The 15,955-nt window shown below is 44.7% G+C and overlaps 1 protein-coding gene across 2 annotated transcripts in view; it reads right to left on the bottom strand.

Annotated features, from left to right (window-relative positions):
• The window catches only part of INPPL1 (inositol polyphosphate phosphatase like 1), a 142,626-nt gene that overhangs the window by 38,053 nt on the left and 88,618 nt on the right, over positions 1 to 15,955 (bottom strand). For both annotated transcript variants that reach the window (XM_068266559.1, XM_068266558.1), the window contains exons 10-14: positions 9,288 to 9,394; positions 8,853 to 8,955; positions 3,701 to 3,897; positions 2,889 to 3,006; positions 2,142 to 2,238 (exon numbers count right to left, since the gene is read on the bottom strand). In XM_068266559.1, coding sequence (XP_068122660.1) covers positions 2,142 to 2,238; positions 2,889 to 3,006; positions 3,701 to 3,897; positions 8,853 to 8,955; positions 9,288 to 9,394 — 622 coding nt within the window. The remainder of the gene's footprint in view (positions 1 to 2,141; positions 2,239 to 2,888; positions 3,007 to 3,700; positions 3,898 to 8,852; positions 8,956 to 9,287; positions 9,395 to 15,955) is intronic.

Genomic DNA, 15,955 nt, shown 5'->3' with positions numbered 1-15,955 from the left:
AAATACTCTTTTAAAATGATCCTTTCCTTGCTAAAAATACCACAAAAACAAATCAGCATTTATTTCTTTAATTTGTTTTAACCACCCTGGCGTTCTATTGGTTGCGCCAGGGTGGCGGCGCAGCAGTATTTTTTGCAATTTTTTTTTAAAGCCTAGTGCTAGCTACATGATTCCCTCCTCCCTGCGGCATCCAGCTCATCCCTCCGATCGCCGCCGGCGATCAAGCCTGTCCGGAAATCCCGTTCTGAACGGGATTTCCTTTAGGGCTTCCCCCGTCGCCATGGCGATGAACGGAATGACGTCATCGACGTTGTGATGTCACAGGGAGTCCCGATCCACCCCTCCGCGCTGCCTGGCACCGATTGGCCAGGCTGCGCACGGGGTCTCGGGGGAGGGGCCCTGTTACACGGCGGGTAGCGACGCATCGGCGGCGAGCGCGTACAACACGCAGCTAGCAAAGTGCTAGCTGCGTGTTTTAAAGAAAAAAATTTGCAAATCTGCCCAGTAGGGCCGGAGCGGTGCACAGTGGTGGTCATGGACGAACTGAGCTCTTCATTACCGCCAAGAAGGTTAAAGTGGACCTGAACACAGAATATCCTCTCTGCTCTAAGAGATGTGCAACAGCATAATAACCTTTACAGAAAAATGTTTCTTTGTTACAGCTGATACAAATCTGCACAGTTTCTACTTCCTGCTTACATGGAAACAGACATATTGTTAACGGCCTGTGCTTTCAAATTAGCTTATCTGCCGTGGCAGTCAGATGACACAGTGGAGAGATCTAATTACAACATGTGATTGGTTACAGATAAGGGGGAATTACACAGGCTAAACTAGCCTGTGCAAGAGCTCAGGTTCACTTTAAAACGTTTTTGGTTTGTTTTTTTCCTTCTTCAAATTCTGAAAAGTGTAACTTTATAAAAAATTAAAGGAGAGATAAACAGGGTTGGCACCAGAGGGTAGCTGACCTTCGACTCCACGTGTACACTCCTTCAGCCACCGTGCTCCCTTTAACAAATAGTATCTCCAAAGCAAGAAAAGACGAGATGATGAAGCACCGATGCTGCTATTCAGGGTTTATTGTATCACGTAGGCATAGCAGGCACACCAGAGGTGAAGGTACCGGCCTAACCGCCGTTTCACAGCTACTGGTTACCTGTTGTGCCTTTGAGAAAGCGGCAGTAGCTGCGAAACGGCTGCTAGGCCGGTACCTTCACCCTTCACCTCTGGTGTGCCTGCTATGCCTACGTGATACAATAAACCCTGAATAGCAGCATCGGTGCTTCATCATCTCGTCTTTTCTTGCTTTGGAGATACTTTATAAAAATTTTTTTTTTTTTTTTTTTTAAATCATTTTTATTAAGTAATTTCCCTAAAAAAAAGAAAAGTGTGATTATGAAGCTTGAGAATTGGAATGGAAATGAGGCAAGAACTGAGGTCCTTTTGTACTGCGGCGCCACTCAATGACAATTATTGCCATGTAGTAAAAAATAAAAGATTAAATAGAGTTGTAATTTTCAGTTTTGGGCTGCTGTATTGTGGAAATAATTAATATAGCCTTTATAATTGAATTGTGTTTGTATGCTTTATACTTTGTATTCCTATATACTAAGAGCTTTTCAGTATATTATGATAATAAAAGTAAATCATTGTGGCGAGATTTTTTGTTATTTTAGGGCCTTCTGAAGGAGACACAGCACCGGTCTACACCAGTTTTTCCTGTGACGACTCAGAAACCCAGGAGAACTGATTTCTTGAGAAATGGAACTTCGATAATAATTTGGCTGGGAAATAGAAACTTATACAGCAGGCCCGCCCAGACAGAAAATGAAGTAGCAGGAATCAATAATGATTGGAAGATGCCGTCTGAGAGGAGGAAGCATTTCAAAGGACTATAATAAGAGAGAACAGACAATAGGTTTCACTTCTGGTGTTGGTGAGTTTGGATACAGATCCACTCGTGTGATCTGATGCCAGAAGTCCACGCGGGTCGATGAAGATAACATTGCAGTTTGGCGAAGTGGAATCCTTGAGTTCTTTTATAAGAAGGGTTATTGGATTACCTTTAACAGTATACACCTAGGCGTGTCTATGTGCAGACATGGACCAGCATTAACCAATCAGTGCGCAGACTAACTCACCTCGCCGTCTTCTCGTTGCCGGACGTCAGGTGACAATTCACAAAACCGAACGAGGTCCCGTTAAACATGAAGGAGATTCCCACTGCCCCTTTATTTCCTGCAGGGAATAAACAAAACGATAACATTCCACTTGCAATGCATGCTGGACTCCCGTACCTGGTGTTCCCAGCTCCACCCACCTGCAGCAACAACTCCTGGGGTAGTCACAAAGATTAAAGTATGTGGTAACAAGTGAAATGTTCGGTATCTCCAGCCTGGAGCTGTCGGTAACTAACAAATAGCCGTTTGGTAAACTGGATAGATTAAGGAGCCAGCCAATAGGAGGAGCCACCCTAACTGATCACCCCATTGGTACCGATGTACTGCCGGGCGTAACATCAGAACATCTGTTAGAGCAGATCCGTTCGGCCAATTCCGCAGAACAGACAGTAAATTGGGGCTGTCTGAGATAGTTTTTAAGGACATGACTTAAGCTATAGCCAAATCGAGAACTGCTCAGTTAGGCAACGACGCCCCCCTCCTCCATACCCCCCCCCCCTTGTGCCTCCAAAGGTGAGAAGTCAAGTTAGGGTGCACTATCAACTGAACACTTGCTAGGAATACAGGTAGCCCCTCCCCATACACGCCCCTCACTACCAGAGTGTTGGCGATCCCAATCTTCTTTAGCGCGCTACTGAATGTCTGCTAGCAATACAGGTAGCCCCTCCCCATACGGTGCACCGTACATGCCCCTCCCTCCTCGCTCACCCAGAGTGTTGGCGATCCCGGTCTTCACGCTGGACGTACTGATGTGTGTGATCCGATTCTCATGTTCTGCCCGAACCAGGACAACGATTTTTATATTCCACAAGGATTGCAGCGCCACCTGCAGGGGAAAAGAGGGATAAATTATATGCATTAATAAACATTTATTGAGGGGATTCTGTCTGTAGAGATACAAATCACTAATAGCAAGCGCTGCAAGACAGCTGCATATCAACCCCACCAACTACTGAGGAAGATTACCACTATGTGCCACAGGGTCTGCCACCCCCACTATGTGCTACAGGGGGTGCCACTCCCACTATGTGCCACAGGGGGTACCATTCCTACTATGTGCCACAGGGGGTGCTATTTCCCCTATGTGCCACAGGAGGCATCATTTCAACTATGTGCCACAAGTGTATCATTCCCACTATGTGCCACAGGGGGCAGTATTTTCCCTGTGTGCCATTAGGGGTGCCATCTCTCCTTTTCCCCACAGGAGGTGCCATTTCCACTTTGTGCCACAGGGAGTGTAATTTCCCCTATTCCCCACGGGGGGTGCCACTACCACTATAGGCAACATGGGTCACCATTTCACCTATGTGCCAACAGGGAGTGTCATTTCCCCTATTCCCCACAGGGGGCGTCATTTTGCCTATTCCCCACAGGGGGTGCCATTTCCTCTACGTGCCACAGGGAACAGCAGTAATAACCCAGTGATGCTGCAATGATTCTTTCATGGTATGCAGATAACTTATATAAAGTGCACTGACAGAATATGAGTATCTGTTATATTGGCATTGTGGGGTACGTACCGGCCGGTACTCCACCTCCGTGCTCTCCTTCAGCATCACCCGCAGGAAGTCCACCCACTCCTTGTCCGCCACCGAGTTCTCCTGCGTCCCGAACACGTAGATGTCATGGGGGATGGTGACGGCCATTTCATCCAATGTCTTCCCCAGACCTTTACAGCTGAACCAGGAACTGATGCCCTTCTGAGGGGGGACACTTCCTGTGCAGGAGGGAAACACACTGCGTGATGGAGAGAACCAGAGGGGGCAGCAGGACACTCCCACATACAATACAATATATAATCTATGCTGAACAGCAGGGGGTGCTGCAATACACAGACTCCCACATACAGTACAGTATATACTCTATGCAGAACAGCACGGGGAGCTGCAATACACAGACTCCCACATACAGTACAGTATATACAATATATGCTGAACAGCAGGGGGCGCTGCAATACACAGACTCCCACATACAGTACATTATATACTCTATGCAGAACAGCAGGGGGTGCTGCAATACACAGACTCCCACATACAGTACAGTATATACTCTATGCAGAACAGCAGGGGGCGCTGCAATACACAGACTCCCACATACAGTACAGTATATACAATATATGCTGAACAGCAGGGGGCGCTGCAATACACAGACTCCCACATACAGTACAGTATATACTCTATGCAGAACAGCAGGGGGCGCTGCAATACACAGACTCCCACATACAGTACAGTATATACAATATATGCTGAACAGCAGGGGGCGCTGCAATACACAGACTCCCACATACAGTACAGTATATACTCTATGCAGAACAGCAGGGGGTGCTGCAATACACAGACTCCCACATACAGTACAGTATATACTCTATGCAGAACAGCAGGGGGTGCTGCAATACACAGACTCCCACATACAGTACAGTATATACTCTATGCAGAACAGCAGGGGGCGCTGCAATACACAGACTCCCACATACAGTACAGTATATACAATATATGCTGAACAGCAGGGGGCGCTGCAATACACAGACTCCCACATACAGTACAGTATATACTCTATGCAGAACAGCACGGGGAGCTGCAATACACAGACTCCCACATACAGTACAGTATATACAACATATGCTGAACAGCAGGGGGCGCTGCAATACACAGACTCCCACATACAGTACAGTATATACTCTATGCAGAACAGCAGGGGGTGCTGCAATACACAGACTCCCACATACAGTACAGTATATACTCTATGCAGAACAGCACGGGGAGCTGCAATACACAGACTCCCACATACAGTACAGTATATACTCTATGCAGAACAGCACGGGGAGCTGCAATACACAGACTCCCACATACAGTACAGTATATACAATATATGCTGAACAGCAGGGGGCGCTGCAATACACAGACTCCCACATACAGTACAGTATATACTCTATGCAGAACATCAGGGGGCGCTGCAATACACAGACTCCCACATACAGTACATTATATACTCTATGCAGAACAGCAGGGGGTGCTGCAATACACAGACTCCCACATACAGTATATACTCTATGCAGAACAGCAGGGGGCGCTGCAATACACACACTCCCACATACAGTACAGTATATACTCTCTGCAGAACATCAGGGGGTGCTGCAATACACAGACTCCCACATACAGTACAGTATATACTATACGCTGACCACCAGGGGGCGCTGCAATACACACACTCCCACATACAGTACAGTATACTATACACTGACCAGCAGGGGGCGCTGCAATACACACACTCCTGCATACAGTACAGTATATACTCTATGGTCTATGCAGAACAGCAGGGGGTGCTGCAATACACACACTCCCACATACAGTACAGTATATACTACACACTGACCAGCAGGGGGCACTGCAATACACAGGAGAGACCACACTTACAATACAGTATACACTATATGCTGCATCTGAATAAATATTTAATAAGCTATTCCAGCAACTTGCCTGCCACAGAAACTTTCTCTCTCCAGCCTATTACAATATTGTCTGACTGTTTTCAGTACAGGAATCCAAACATGTAGTTAGCTAATTAGGGTTTATTGCCACCCAAGAACCTGCAATTATCTCAGTAATATTCTGCACCCGGCTCTCTGCAAGTGGCTGCAGGCATCTCTCGTGTTTTACTGTCTGACACCAACAGCTTCTATCTACACAGCTCATGAGACCACATGGCAAGACCCCCCCCCACCACCACCACCATCATGTAGGTAAAATATGCCTGGTCTCCCAGAATGCTCTAGGAGGAGAACTAAGCATAGCTAAACAGCCTAGGCTGTGACATCACTGGGAGGGAGGGATTACAGAGCAATATACATCAATCTATAGCTATAGGGGGTGCTTCTGATGCTGAAACCAAGAAAATTACCACATAAGTGGGGGTATCCTGAATAATTTACTGCATTCTACTATAAACAATGGGAAGGGTCTGCACAATGCCTCTGTTGATCATTTATTTCTGGACATATCCAATCACAGCATCACAGAACACACAGCTAACATGTTTCTGACCTAACCTGATCCTTAATCTTCATCAGTTTTACAACAGCCAAACATCGGATTGAGGCCTCTTTTCCACGGACTGTTGATAGGCAGTGAAATGCCTCTCAAACTCTCACAACTGCCTGGTAACTGCTCGTTGCTGCCTGGTAACTGCTCACTGCTGCCTGGTAACTGCTCCCTGCTTCCTGGTAACTGCTCCCTGCTGCCTGGTAACTGCTCCCTGCTGCCTGGTAACTGCTTGCTGAGCACACAGCTCAACAGACCATGGAAAAGAGGCCTTAGGCCACTTTTCCACAATCAGTTACCAGGCAGCAGTGAGCAGTTACCAGGCAGCAGTGAGCAGTTACCAGGCAGCAGTTACCAGGCAGCAGTGAGCAGTTACCAGGCAGCAACAAGCAGTTACCAGGCAGCAGTGAGCAGTTACCAGGCAGCAGTGAGCAGTTACCAGGCAGCAACAAGCAGTTACCACGCAGCAGTGAGCAGTTACCAGGCAGCAACAAGCAGTTACCAGGCAGCAGTGAGCAGTTACCAGGCAGCAACAAGCAGTTACCAGGCAGCAGTGAGCAGTTACCAGGCAGCACCAAGCAGTTGCACAGCAGCAGCAGGCAGTTGTGAGAGTTTGAGAGGCATTGCACTGCCTATCAACTGCTCGTGGAAAAGAGGTCTTAAAGGACAACCGAAGTGACATGTGACATGACGAGATAGACATGGGTATCTACAGTACCAAGTACACAAATAACTATGCTGTGTTCCTGTTTTCTTTCTCTGCCTGAAAGAGTTAAACATCTGGTATGCGAGTGACAGTTTCTGCCCTGGTCAGGACCGGGTCAGACTATAGCATAACCCTCACTGATAAGTAATTACAGCCATAAAACACTTTCTTTTCAGTAAATGGTTTCTGAGAGCAGGAAAGAGATTAAAATAGTCAATAATTCATAGATTTGAGCTCTGCTCTATGAGCGCAAAGAGTATAAGGAAAAGAAGAAAAGCGAAGAAGAGAAAACCAGGAGAAAAGCTAGACTGAAAAAAGGTATCAAGTGACCAATGCTGAGTCCCCTCTGGCATTGAGACCTTGTGGGGCTCTGGTCCCCTAGCGAAAAATCCATAGGACCTCTCTTTTCCATATCATCCCCCGCAACTATTTTTCTAGGTTACCATACTTTTCTCTTCTTCCTTTTTCCTCTTTTGCTTATACTCTCTGCGCACCTTTTTGCCGGCTGCTCCTTTTTTTAAACTCCATTTGTTTTATTACGTTTGTCTTTTTATGTCTGCTGTATACATTACGCAATTAAAGTGGAATATAACCCTGCATTTCAACTATGCTCCAAAACATTATTTACAGCATATTATATGCAACCAGCATTTTTCTTTTTACTAGACCAGCATTGGAAGGGTTAAACACAGAGGTTTAAAGTTCCGTGGAGAGATAGGCAGAAGTTCAGATAGATACATTTAACTAAATAGAATGTAACAAGTGAGAAATGTTACACACTCTTTGGCTGTCCTCCAGCTCCTGCACAGTCAGAGAGAGTGAGTCACATTCAACACTTAGATACATTTATGTAAACAAAATGTAACTATCTGAGCTTCGGATGCGTCTGCAGTTGTCTCCAGGAACTTTAAAGCTCTGTGTAACCCTTCCAATGCTGGTCTAGTAAAAAAAAAAATATGCTGGTTGCATATAATATGCTGTAAATAATGTTTTAGAGCAAAGTTGAAATGCAGGGTTATATTCCGCTTTAAGGCAAGTACAGGAGTTAGCAATCAGATGTGACTTCTCTGCCCATGTGTTGCGGCTTTTGGGTCAGCCGCCTTGCTTGCCATCTTTTTAAATCAGATGTCTGGCAGTTGTAAAACTGCTATGATTAAGGACCAGGTTAGGTCCAGAACATGTCGGCTGTGTGCTCTGTGAGGCTGTGGATCCGATACAGTCCGGAAATAAATGATCAACTGAGGCATTGCACGGACCCTTCCCATTGTTTTCTCACTGCCATGGGGACTGGCTATCCCTGGTCCAGCACTGCCTATCCATTGTGGAATGTAGCGGTTTCCATCATTTTGTGCATTCTACTGTACAGTATGTCACTTCAGTGCCTTTAATGTACTGTGATAAATGGACAGCAGATGGCGCTGTTGTACATAAGATGAGCAACGGACTGTGATTACCTGTGCTGTGCTATGTCAGATGATAATAAATGGACAGCAGATGGCGCTGTTGTACATAAGATGAGCAGCAGACTGCGATTACCTGTGCTGTTCTGTCAGATGATAATACATGAAACACTAGGGGGAGCTGTTCTCTAACAGAGACATTAACAGATGAAGACATGACACCTAGGCCCGTACACTGTGGAAATGCAGTGCATGTCTGGAGAACTGTGGCCCCCCCTCACCCATAACCCCCCCACCCATATTCCCCCCCTCATCCATACCCCCCCCCCCCTTCACCCATACCCCTCCCTCACTCATACCCCCACACCCATATTCCCTCCCTCATCCATACCCCCCCCCCTCACCCATACCCCTCCTTTACACCCCCCCCCCCCACCCATATTCCCCCCCTCGCCCATACTCCCCCCCCCCCCTCACCCATATTCCATGTCCCGCCCGTACATGACTGGGGCACTGTGACCCTACTCACCCATATTCCACGTCCCTATGAAGATGGAGATCATGTCTGGCTCGTCCTGATTGGAGTGTTTATTCTTCATGAGCTGCAGCAGCTGACAGAAGGCTTCCCGCTTCTACAGAGAGGAGGAGACACAACAGGGAGAGATAAAGGGGGGCTCCGAACAGAACAATGATATGCTAATAATTAGCTGGAAGCGACTACTGCGCAAGTGCAGAATACTCCCGGCCCCGGGGCCAGTTGCGGAAGCTGCAAGCAGCCGAGATGGCGGCGTGGGAGCGATCTGGCCGGAGGGGGCTGGAGGAAGCCCCAGGTATGCATACATTTTTATATCCTCCAGTCTCAGGTACACTTTAAATGTTTAAAAACATCTCCTCTGAGAAACCTCCTGAGAAGAAGTAACTTAACAGGGGCCCAGGAGAGATGAGACACATTTGTGGGTCTTACCCGAATGCTGGCAAATATGAAGTCCTTCCGTTGAGTTTTATCCTTCTCTTTCTCAAACACGATGCCCAGCTTAGACGGCACTCGTTGGGACTTGATCAGCTGTCGGACTGAAGTAAAATAGTTTTAAATCAATGGGGTACATATAGAGAACAAACCCCACAGCATAAAAACAATTGATATAATACTGTCCTTCTTACTAGTGTATGGACGTTTACCATGCAAGGATGAGGCGAGATTGTATGCATGTGTGTGAAGAACTGGTGATATGACATAAAATAATAGAAAAATATAGTATATAAAGAGCATGTTTTCAATTGGTTAACGAATGCAGTGGTGTGCCACAAGGATCAGTACTTGGTCCAGCTCTTTTCAATCCAATTAATAATGGCCTGGTGGATGGAACAGGAATGTTACCATAACAAAAATATTTACACATCATATAATTACAAAGTTGACGAAGTAACTTTTGACATAATATTCTTTCTCTATTCTAGCTTGGCATAAAATTGTATGGTAGATACAGTGGTGTGAAAAACTATTTGCCCCCTTCCTGATTTCTTATTCTTTTGCATGTTTGTCACACTTAAATGTTTCTACTCATCAAAAACCGTTAACAATTAGTCAAAGATAACATAATTGAACACAAAATGCAGTTTTAAATGATGGTTTTTATTATTTAGTGAGAAAAAAAACTCAAAACCTACATGGCCCTGTGTGAAAAAGAAATTGCCCCCTGAACCTAATAACTGGTTGGGCCACCCTTAGCAGCAATAACTGCAATCAAGTGTTTACGATAACTTGCAACGAGTCTTTTACAACGCTCTGGAGGAATTTTGGCCCACTCATCTTTGCAGAATTGTTGTAATTCAGCTTTATTTGAGGGTTTTCTAGCATGAACCGCCTTTTTAAGGTCATGCTACAACATCTCAATAGGATTCAGGTCAGGACTTTGACTAGGCCACTCCAAAGTCTTTATTTTGTTTTTCTTCAGCCATTCAGAGGTGGATTTGCTGGTGTGTTTTGGGTCATTGTCCTGCTGCAGCACCCAAGATCGCTTCAGCTTGAGTTGACGAACAGATGGCCGGACATTCTCCTTCAGGATTTTTTGGTAGACAGTAGAATTCGTGGTTCCATCTATCACAGCAAGCCTTCCAGGTCCTGAAGCAGCAAAACAACCCCAGACCATCACACTACCACCACCATATTTTACTGTTGGTATTATGTTCTTTTGCTGAAATGCTGTGTTACTTCTACGCCAGATGTAACGGGACACGCACCTTCCAAAAAGTTCAACTTTTGTCTCGTCGGTCCACAAGGTATTTTCCCCAAAGTCTTGGCAATCATTGAGATGTTTTTTAGCAAAATTGAGACGAGTCTTAATGTTCTTTTTGCTTAAAAGTGGTTTGCGCCTTGGATATCTGCCATGCAGACCATTTTTGCCCAGTCTCTTGCTTATGGTGGAGTCGTGAACACTGACCTTAATTGAGGCAAGTGAGGCCTGCAGTTCTTTAGATGTTGTCCTGGGGTCTTTTGGGGCCTCTCGGATAAGTTTTCTCTGCACTCTTGGGGTAATTTTGGTTGGCCGGCCACTCTTGGGAAGGTTCATCACTGTTCCATGTTTTTGGCATTTGTGGATAATGGCTCTCACTGTGGTTCGCTAGAGTCCCAAAGCTTTAGAAATGGCTTTATAACCTTTACCAGACTGATAGATCTCAATTACTTTTGTTCTCATTTGTTCCTGAATTTCTTTGGATCTTGGCATGATGTCTAGCTTTTGAGGTGCTTTTGGTCTACTTCTCTGTGTCAGATAGCTCCTATTTAAGTGATTTCTTGACTGAAACAGGTGTGGCAGTAATCAGGCCTGGGGGTGACTACAGAAATTGAACTCAGGTGTGATAAACCACAGTTAAGTTATTTTTTAACAAGGGGGGCAATCACTTTTTCACACAGGGCCATGTAGATTTGGAGTTTTTTTTCTCACTAAATAATAAAAACCGTCATTTAAAACTGCATTTTGTGTTCAATTATGTTATCTTTGACTAATAGTTAACGGTTTTTGATGAGCAGAAACATTTAAGTGTGACAAACATGCAAAAGAATAAGAAATCAGGAAGGGGGCAAATAGTTTTTCACACCACTGTAGATGAAGTACATGTATGTACATGGGTAAAAAAAAATGGTTTCAGAGTAGAAGGCAGAAGGGATGCATACACTGAGTATATTCCAAACATGGCCGGATTTACCATGAGGCAATGTAGGCATGTGTCTACAGGCGCCTGATAATGGAAAGGTGCCTCCCTCCCTTCTTCCTTATACAGAGTCCCAATGAACGTGTAAATGAGAGGTATCTCACCCTGCTCTCTGCATTCCACTGAAGATATCTCCCTTCAGTCAGGGGCACCTCTAGCTACTTAATATTGAGGGTACTTCTGGCTACCTAATACTAAGAGACACCTGTAGCTACCTATGACAGGCAAGGGAAATAAGGGAGAAGTGACAGCTGGGACAGCCAGCACACTTGCAGTGCGGTTCGGTGGGGATTCGCAAGTTCATAGAAGAAGTCTAAGGTGCCAGGACATCTGTGCCTATAGGCTCCTGTGATATAAATCCAGGCCTGATTCCAAATGAGTTTCTGCAGCAGTATGCCACAAGGATCAGTACTTGGCCCATGTGTATTCAGCTCACATATTAGAGGACTTGTGTGACAGAGATTCTGCTATAAACTGATTTTGTCTGCTTTAATAACTCAACACAGAAGTTTCACTTGTAAACATAAGTAGAGAATGGTCCTGATTGCTTACAGAGAAACTAAAACTTCTGTACTTACATTAATCAGTTTAAAGGACATAAGTTAGTAGTTATATGTAAACAGAGTATACTTCAAACTATTCTAACCTAGCAGTGGTGTTCCACAAGGTTCAGTACTTGGTCCATATTGCTGATCAGATGGATGGAACAGGAAGTAATATTGCCATTGCCCTAATTGTATTATGGCAGAGATTAATGTATTAATAATAATAATGAACTGGATAGATTGATTTAATGTTGGCAAAGGGGCAGCATGCTGGTGTAAAATGATTTTACCATCAGTTCAGGAAAGAGGTCTTTACTGTAAGAGTGGTTACGCTGCATGACTGCAGGCTGTAGTAATGGTAATATCACTATTTTAACATCATATGTTGGCAGTATTATTTCCTAAAAATAATGCATTTCCAGGATTTAGAGTCATAGCTTTTGCTGGATCATGGAGGAGAATTTGAAATCAGGTAAGAGTTAATTTCGCGCTGCCTTGTTTTTACAACAAACACATCATAAGACGACTGTGACGTGCTATGAAAGCCATCTGTTGTCACCCTGACGGTATTTAAAGCGGACCCAAACCAAACATTTTTTTAATTCAAAATATTTAGTTGCACCACTCTGACACATACAAAGATAAATAAACACTCTTTCAAGCCTATGAGCATTTTAATGCATGCTTCACCCTTCTCTTTTCATAACTAGGGTTATACAGTTGGCAGCCATTACTTCTGAGCTTAGTAGGAGGTTTTAGATCATGGTTGTGTTTGTCATTAGCTACCCTCCCTCACAGGGGCGTCGTCTACGTGAAATCTCACACAAGTTGAGATCACCTCCCCTGTTACATCATCAGTAGCAGCCTGTGTTTTGTTTTTGTTTGCTTTTTATCTCCTCCACCAGTCTGCCGGATTCTGTCCCAGCAATATGAAAGGAAGGGAGGGGTTCTTCCAATAAATGTAAAATATTTTATATTTGTCATCATGCAGCTGAAAAAAAGGCTGCTATTTATTATTATAAGTTAGAAAATAGATTTCATTTCTGAAATCTTGTATTTTTAATTTGGATCCACTTTAAGGTGCTTTTCAGTCTGATGCCGGCGTTGTCCTGACAGCTCACATCTTTGGTCACTCATAAAGGGCCTGACTCTTATTGCATACGATGAGTTGATGTGTCCAATATGTACAAAGGTGTTCAAAAGTTTGTCAACCCTTTTAAATAGTCTATTTTTTTTTTATTTATGAATTTGACCTAAAACACCTGCCGATTTTTAGACAAGTCTTAAAAGTAGAAAAAACCTAGTTGAAGTGTACCCAAGGCGACATGTGACATGATGAGATGAACATGTGTGTGTACAGTGCCAAACATATTAATGACTAGGCTCTTTTACTTGTTTTATTTTGCTGCCTGAAAGAGTAAAGGTGCCCAGAGACCTAAAGTTTATGGGCAGATTCGCCAGAGACAAATTTATCTCTAATCGAATCTGATTAAAGATAAATTTGTCTCTTGTCAATTCTGCCCATACACTACAGGCCGATTCCCGTCCAATTTCAGTACGAAATCTTCAGGGAATCGGCTGAGCCGCCCCCCCAATGTATTAATCGCCCCCCCCCCCCATGTGCATTTATACATTACCTGTCCTGTTGTAGCCTCCACGTGGTGTCCGGGAACCTCTGGGCGGTATTCCGTATGCGCTACTGGCGCATAGTGTCTGATGTCAGTGCATAGTGTCTGACGTCAGACGTTATGCGTCAGTGGCGTGTACGGAGAGCCGCCCGGAGGTTACAGACACCGCGCCGAGGCTGCAACAGGACACCTAACGTATAAATATACACACGGGCACATTTATACATTGCGGCGGGGGTTTCGTTGTCTCGTCGCTCAGAAATCGCCGCCATACTGCCGCACACCCAACCAAGTAACTTCGGACTAACATCTTGCAGCATGCGTGATAGACAAAGCATTGAATTTCTGTCCCGAAATTGGTCGCTTTGTCAATCAGGCATGCACTTGGCGGCAACGATTTTAATCCAATTCGATTATAATAATCGATTTGGATATTCGATCGGCCTCCAAGTCGCCTGATGTATGGGCACCTTTACAGTAATTTTCAGGCATGCAAATTACAGCTTCTGTCTTGTCGGTAGCTTGTCGGGAATATAGTAAACCTCACTGATAAGCAAATTGAAGCCATGAAGGTTTTCCTGGCAGAATACAACATGTAGAGGTTACAAGGAAGTAAGGGTAACTTCTAAACAAGTGAAGGCCTATCTCACATTGGTGAATGTCGATGTTCATGAGTTAACTATCAGAACACTGAACAGCCATGGCATGTCTGGCAGGCCAACCAGGAGAAAGCCAATGACCATTTACAGTTTGCTAAACAACGTTTGGACAAACCAGGATACAGGAAGAATATTTTATGGATAGATGAAGACGAAATAAGACTTTTAGGCTTTAAAGACGGGTGTTACATTCGAAGAAAAAAAAAGCACTGCATTCCAGCATAAGAATCTTATCTCATCTTATCCCATCTGTGAAACATGGTGGTCAGAGTTTTTTGGTTTGTGCCTCTTTTTCTGCATCTGGGCCTGGATGGCCACCAACAAGGAATGCTGTACTTTTCCACAGACTTCTAAAGGAAAATACGCACTAGAGTTGGATCTCAAGAGACAGTGTGTCATGCAGCAACACAATGACTCCAAACACGGACTTCATTCTACCAAAGAATGGTCCAAGAAGAATGTTCTGAAACGTGAATGCTCTACTGTGGCCAAGTCAAAGTCCTGACCTTAATCCAGTTGAAATGTTGTGAGAAGACCTAATACAATTCTTGTCAGAAAACCCAACAATATCCAAGAGCTGAAGCTGTCCTGTATGGAGGAATGGGCTAAACCAGGCATGGGTAAACTTGGCCCTCCAGCTGTTGCGGAACTACAAGTCCCACAATGCATTGCAGGAGTCTGACAGCCACAGTTATGACTCATAAAGGCAAATGCATTGTGGGATTTGTAGTTCCTTAACAGCTGGAGGGCCAAGTTTGCCCATGCCTGGGCTAAAAATTGACATCTAGGACTGATGAACATGCACCATAAATGCCTAGAGCAGCATTCACTAACTTTTGCCAAACACAGAGACTTTATTGGATGTTTTTTTCCAATAATTACATGGCCAAATATAATAATGTTTGTTTTACTTGGTTAACTAAGTTTTCTTCCTCTACTCTTAGGGCTTGATTTAATATCAGATAATGCTTTAGGTCACCTTCATATAAAAACAGAGAGAATTGTAAAGATTGCAGCATCTCTGGAGCTGAGATCTCAAAGCCAACCCCATCTGGAGTGTCGCAACACAAGGAAAGAAGCGTCAGCCTGCTGCTTATGTGTCCTGAAAACACTGTCAGTCAGCTACAGCTGGAGCGCCGCCAGGTCAACATTCCTGATACATGTCAAAGATAAGCCTGCCCAACCCTACTGTGCACACCAACCACACAACAGTGCCAGTGACGATAAATAGAACAATATGAATAACAATAGCAGCTGAAGGGGAAAACGATGGAGGGAGGAGAGATGGAGAGGGATTAACAGGGATAGAGGGAGGAAGTGGCAGAGGGATAGAGGGAGGAAGTGGCAGAGCGATAGAGGGAGAAAGAGGCAGAGGGATAGAGGGAGGAAGAGGCAGAGTGATAGAGGGAGAAAGAGGCAGAGGGATAGAGGGAGGAAGAGGCAGAGGGATAGAGGAAGGAAGAGGCAGAGAGATAGAGGAAGGAAGTGGCAGAGAGATAGAGGAAAGAAGAGGCAGAGAGATATAGGAAGGAAGAGGCAGAGTGATAGAGGGAGGAAGAGGCAGAGGTATAGAGGGAGAAAGAGGCA

Source organism: Hyperolius riggenbachi, chromosome 2 (assembly GCF_040937935.1).
Source record: "Hyperolius riggenbachi isolate aHypRig1 chromosome 2, aHypRig1.pri, whole genome shotgun sequence".
NCBI lineage: Eukaryota > Metazoa > Chordata > Amphibia > Anura > Hyperoliidae > Hyperolius > Hyperolius riggenbachi.
The sequence above is the reverse complement of the archived record's forward strand: the minus strand, read 5'-3'. Positions and strand labels throughout refer to the sequence as shown.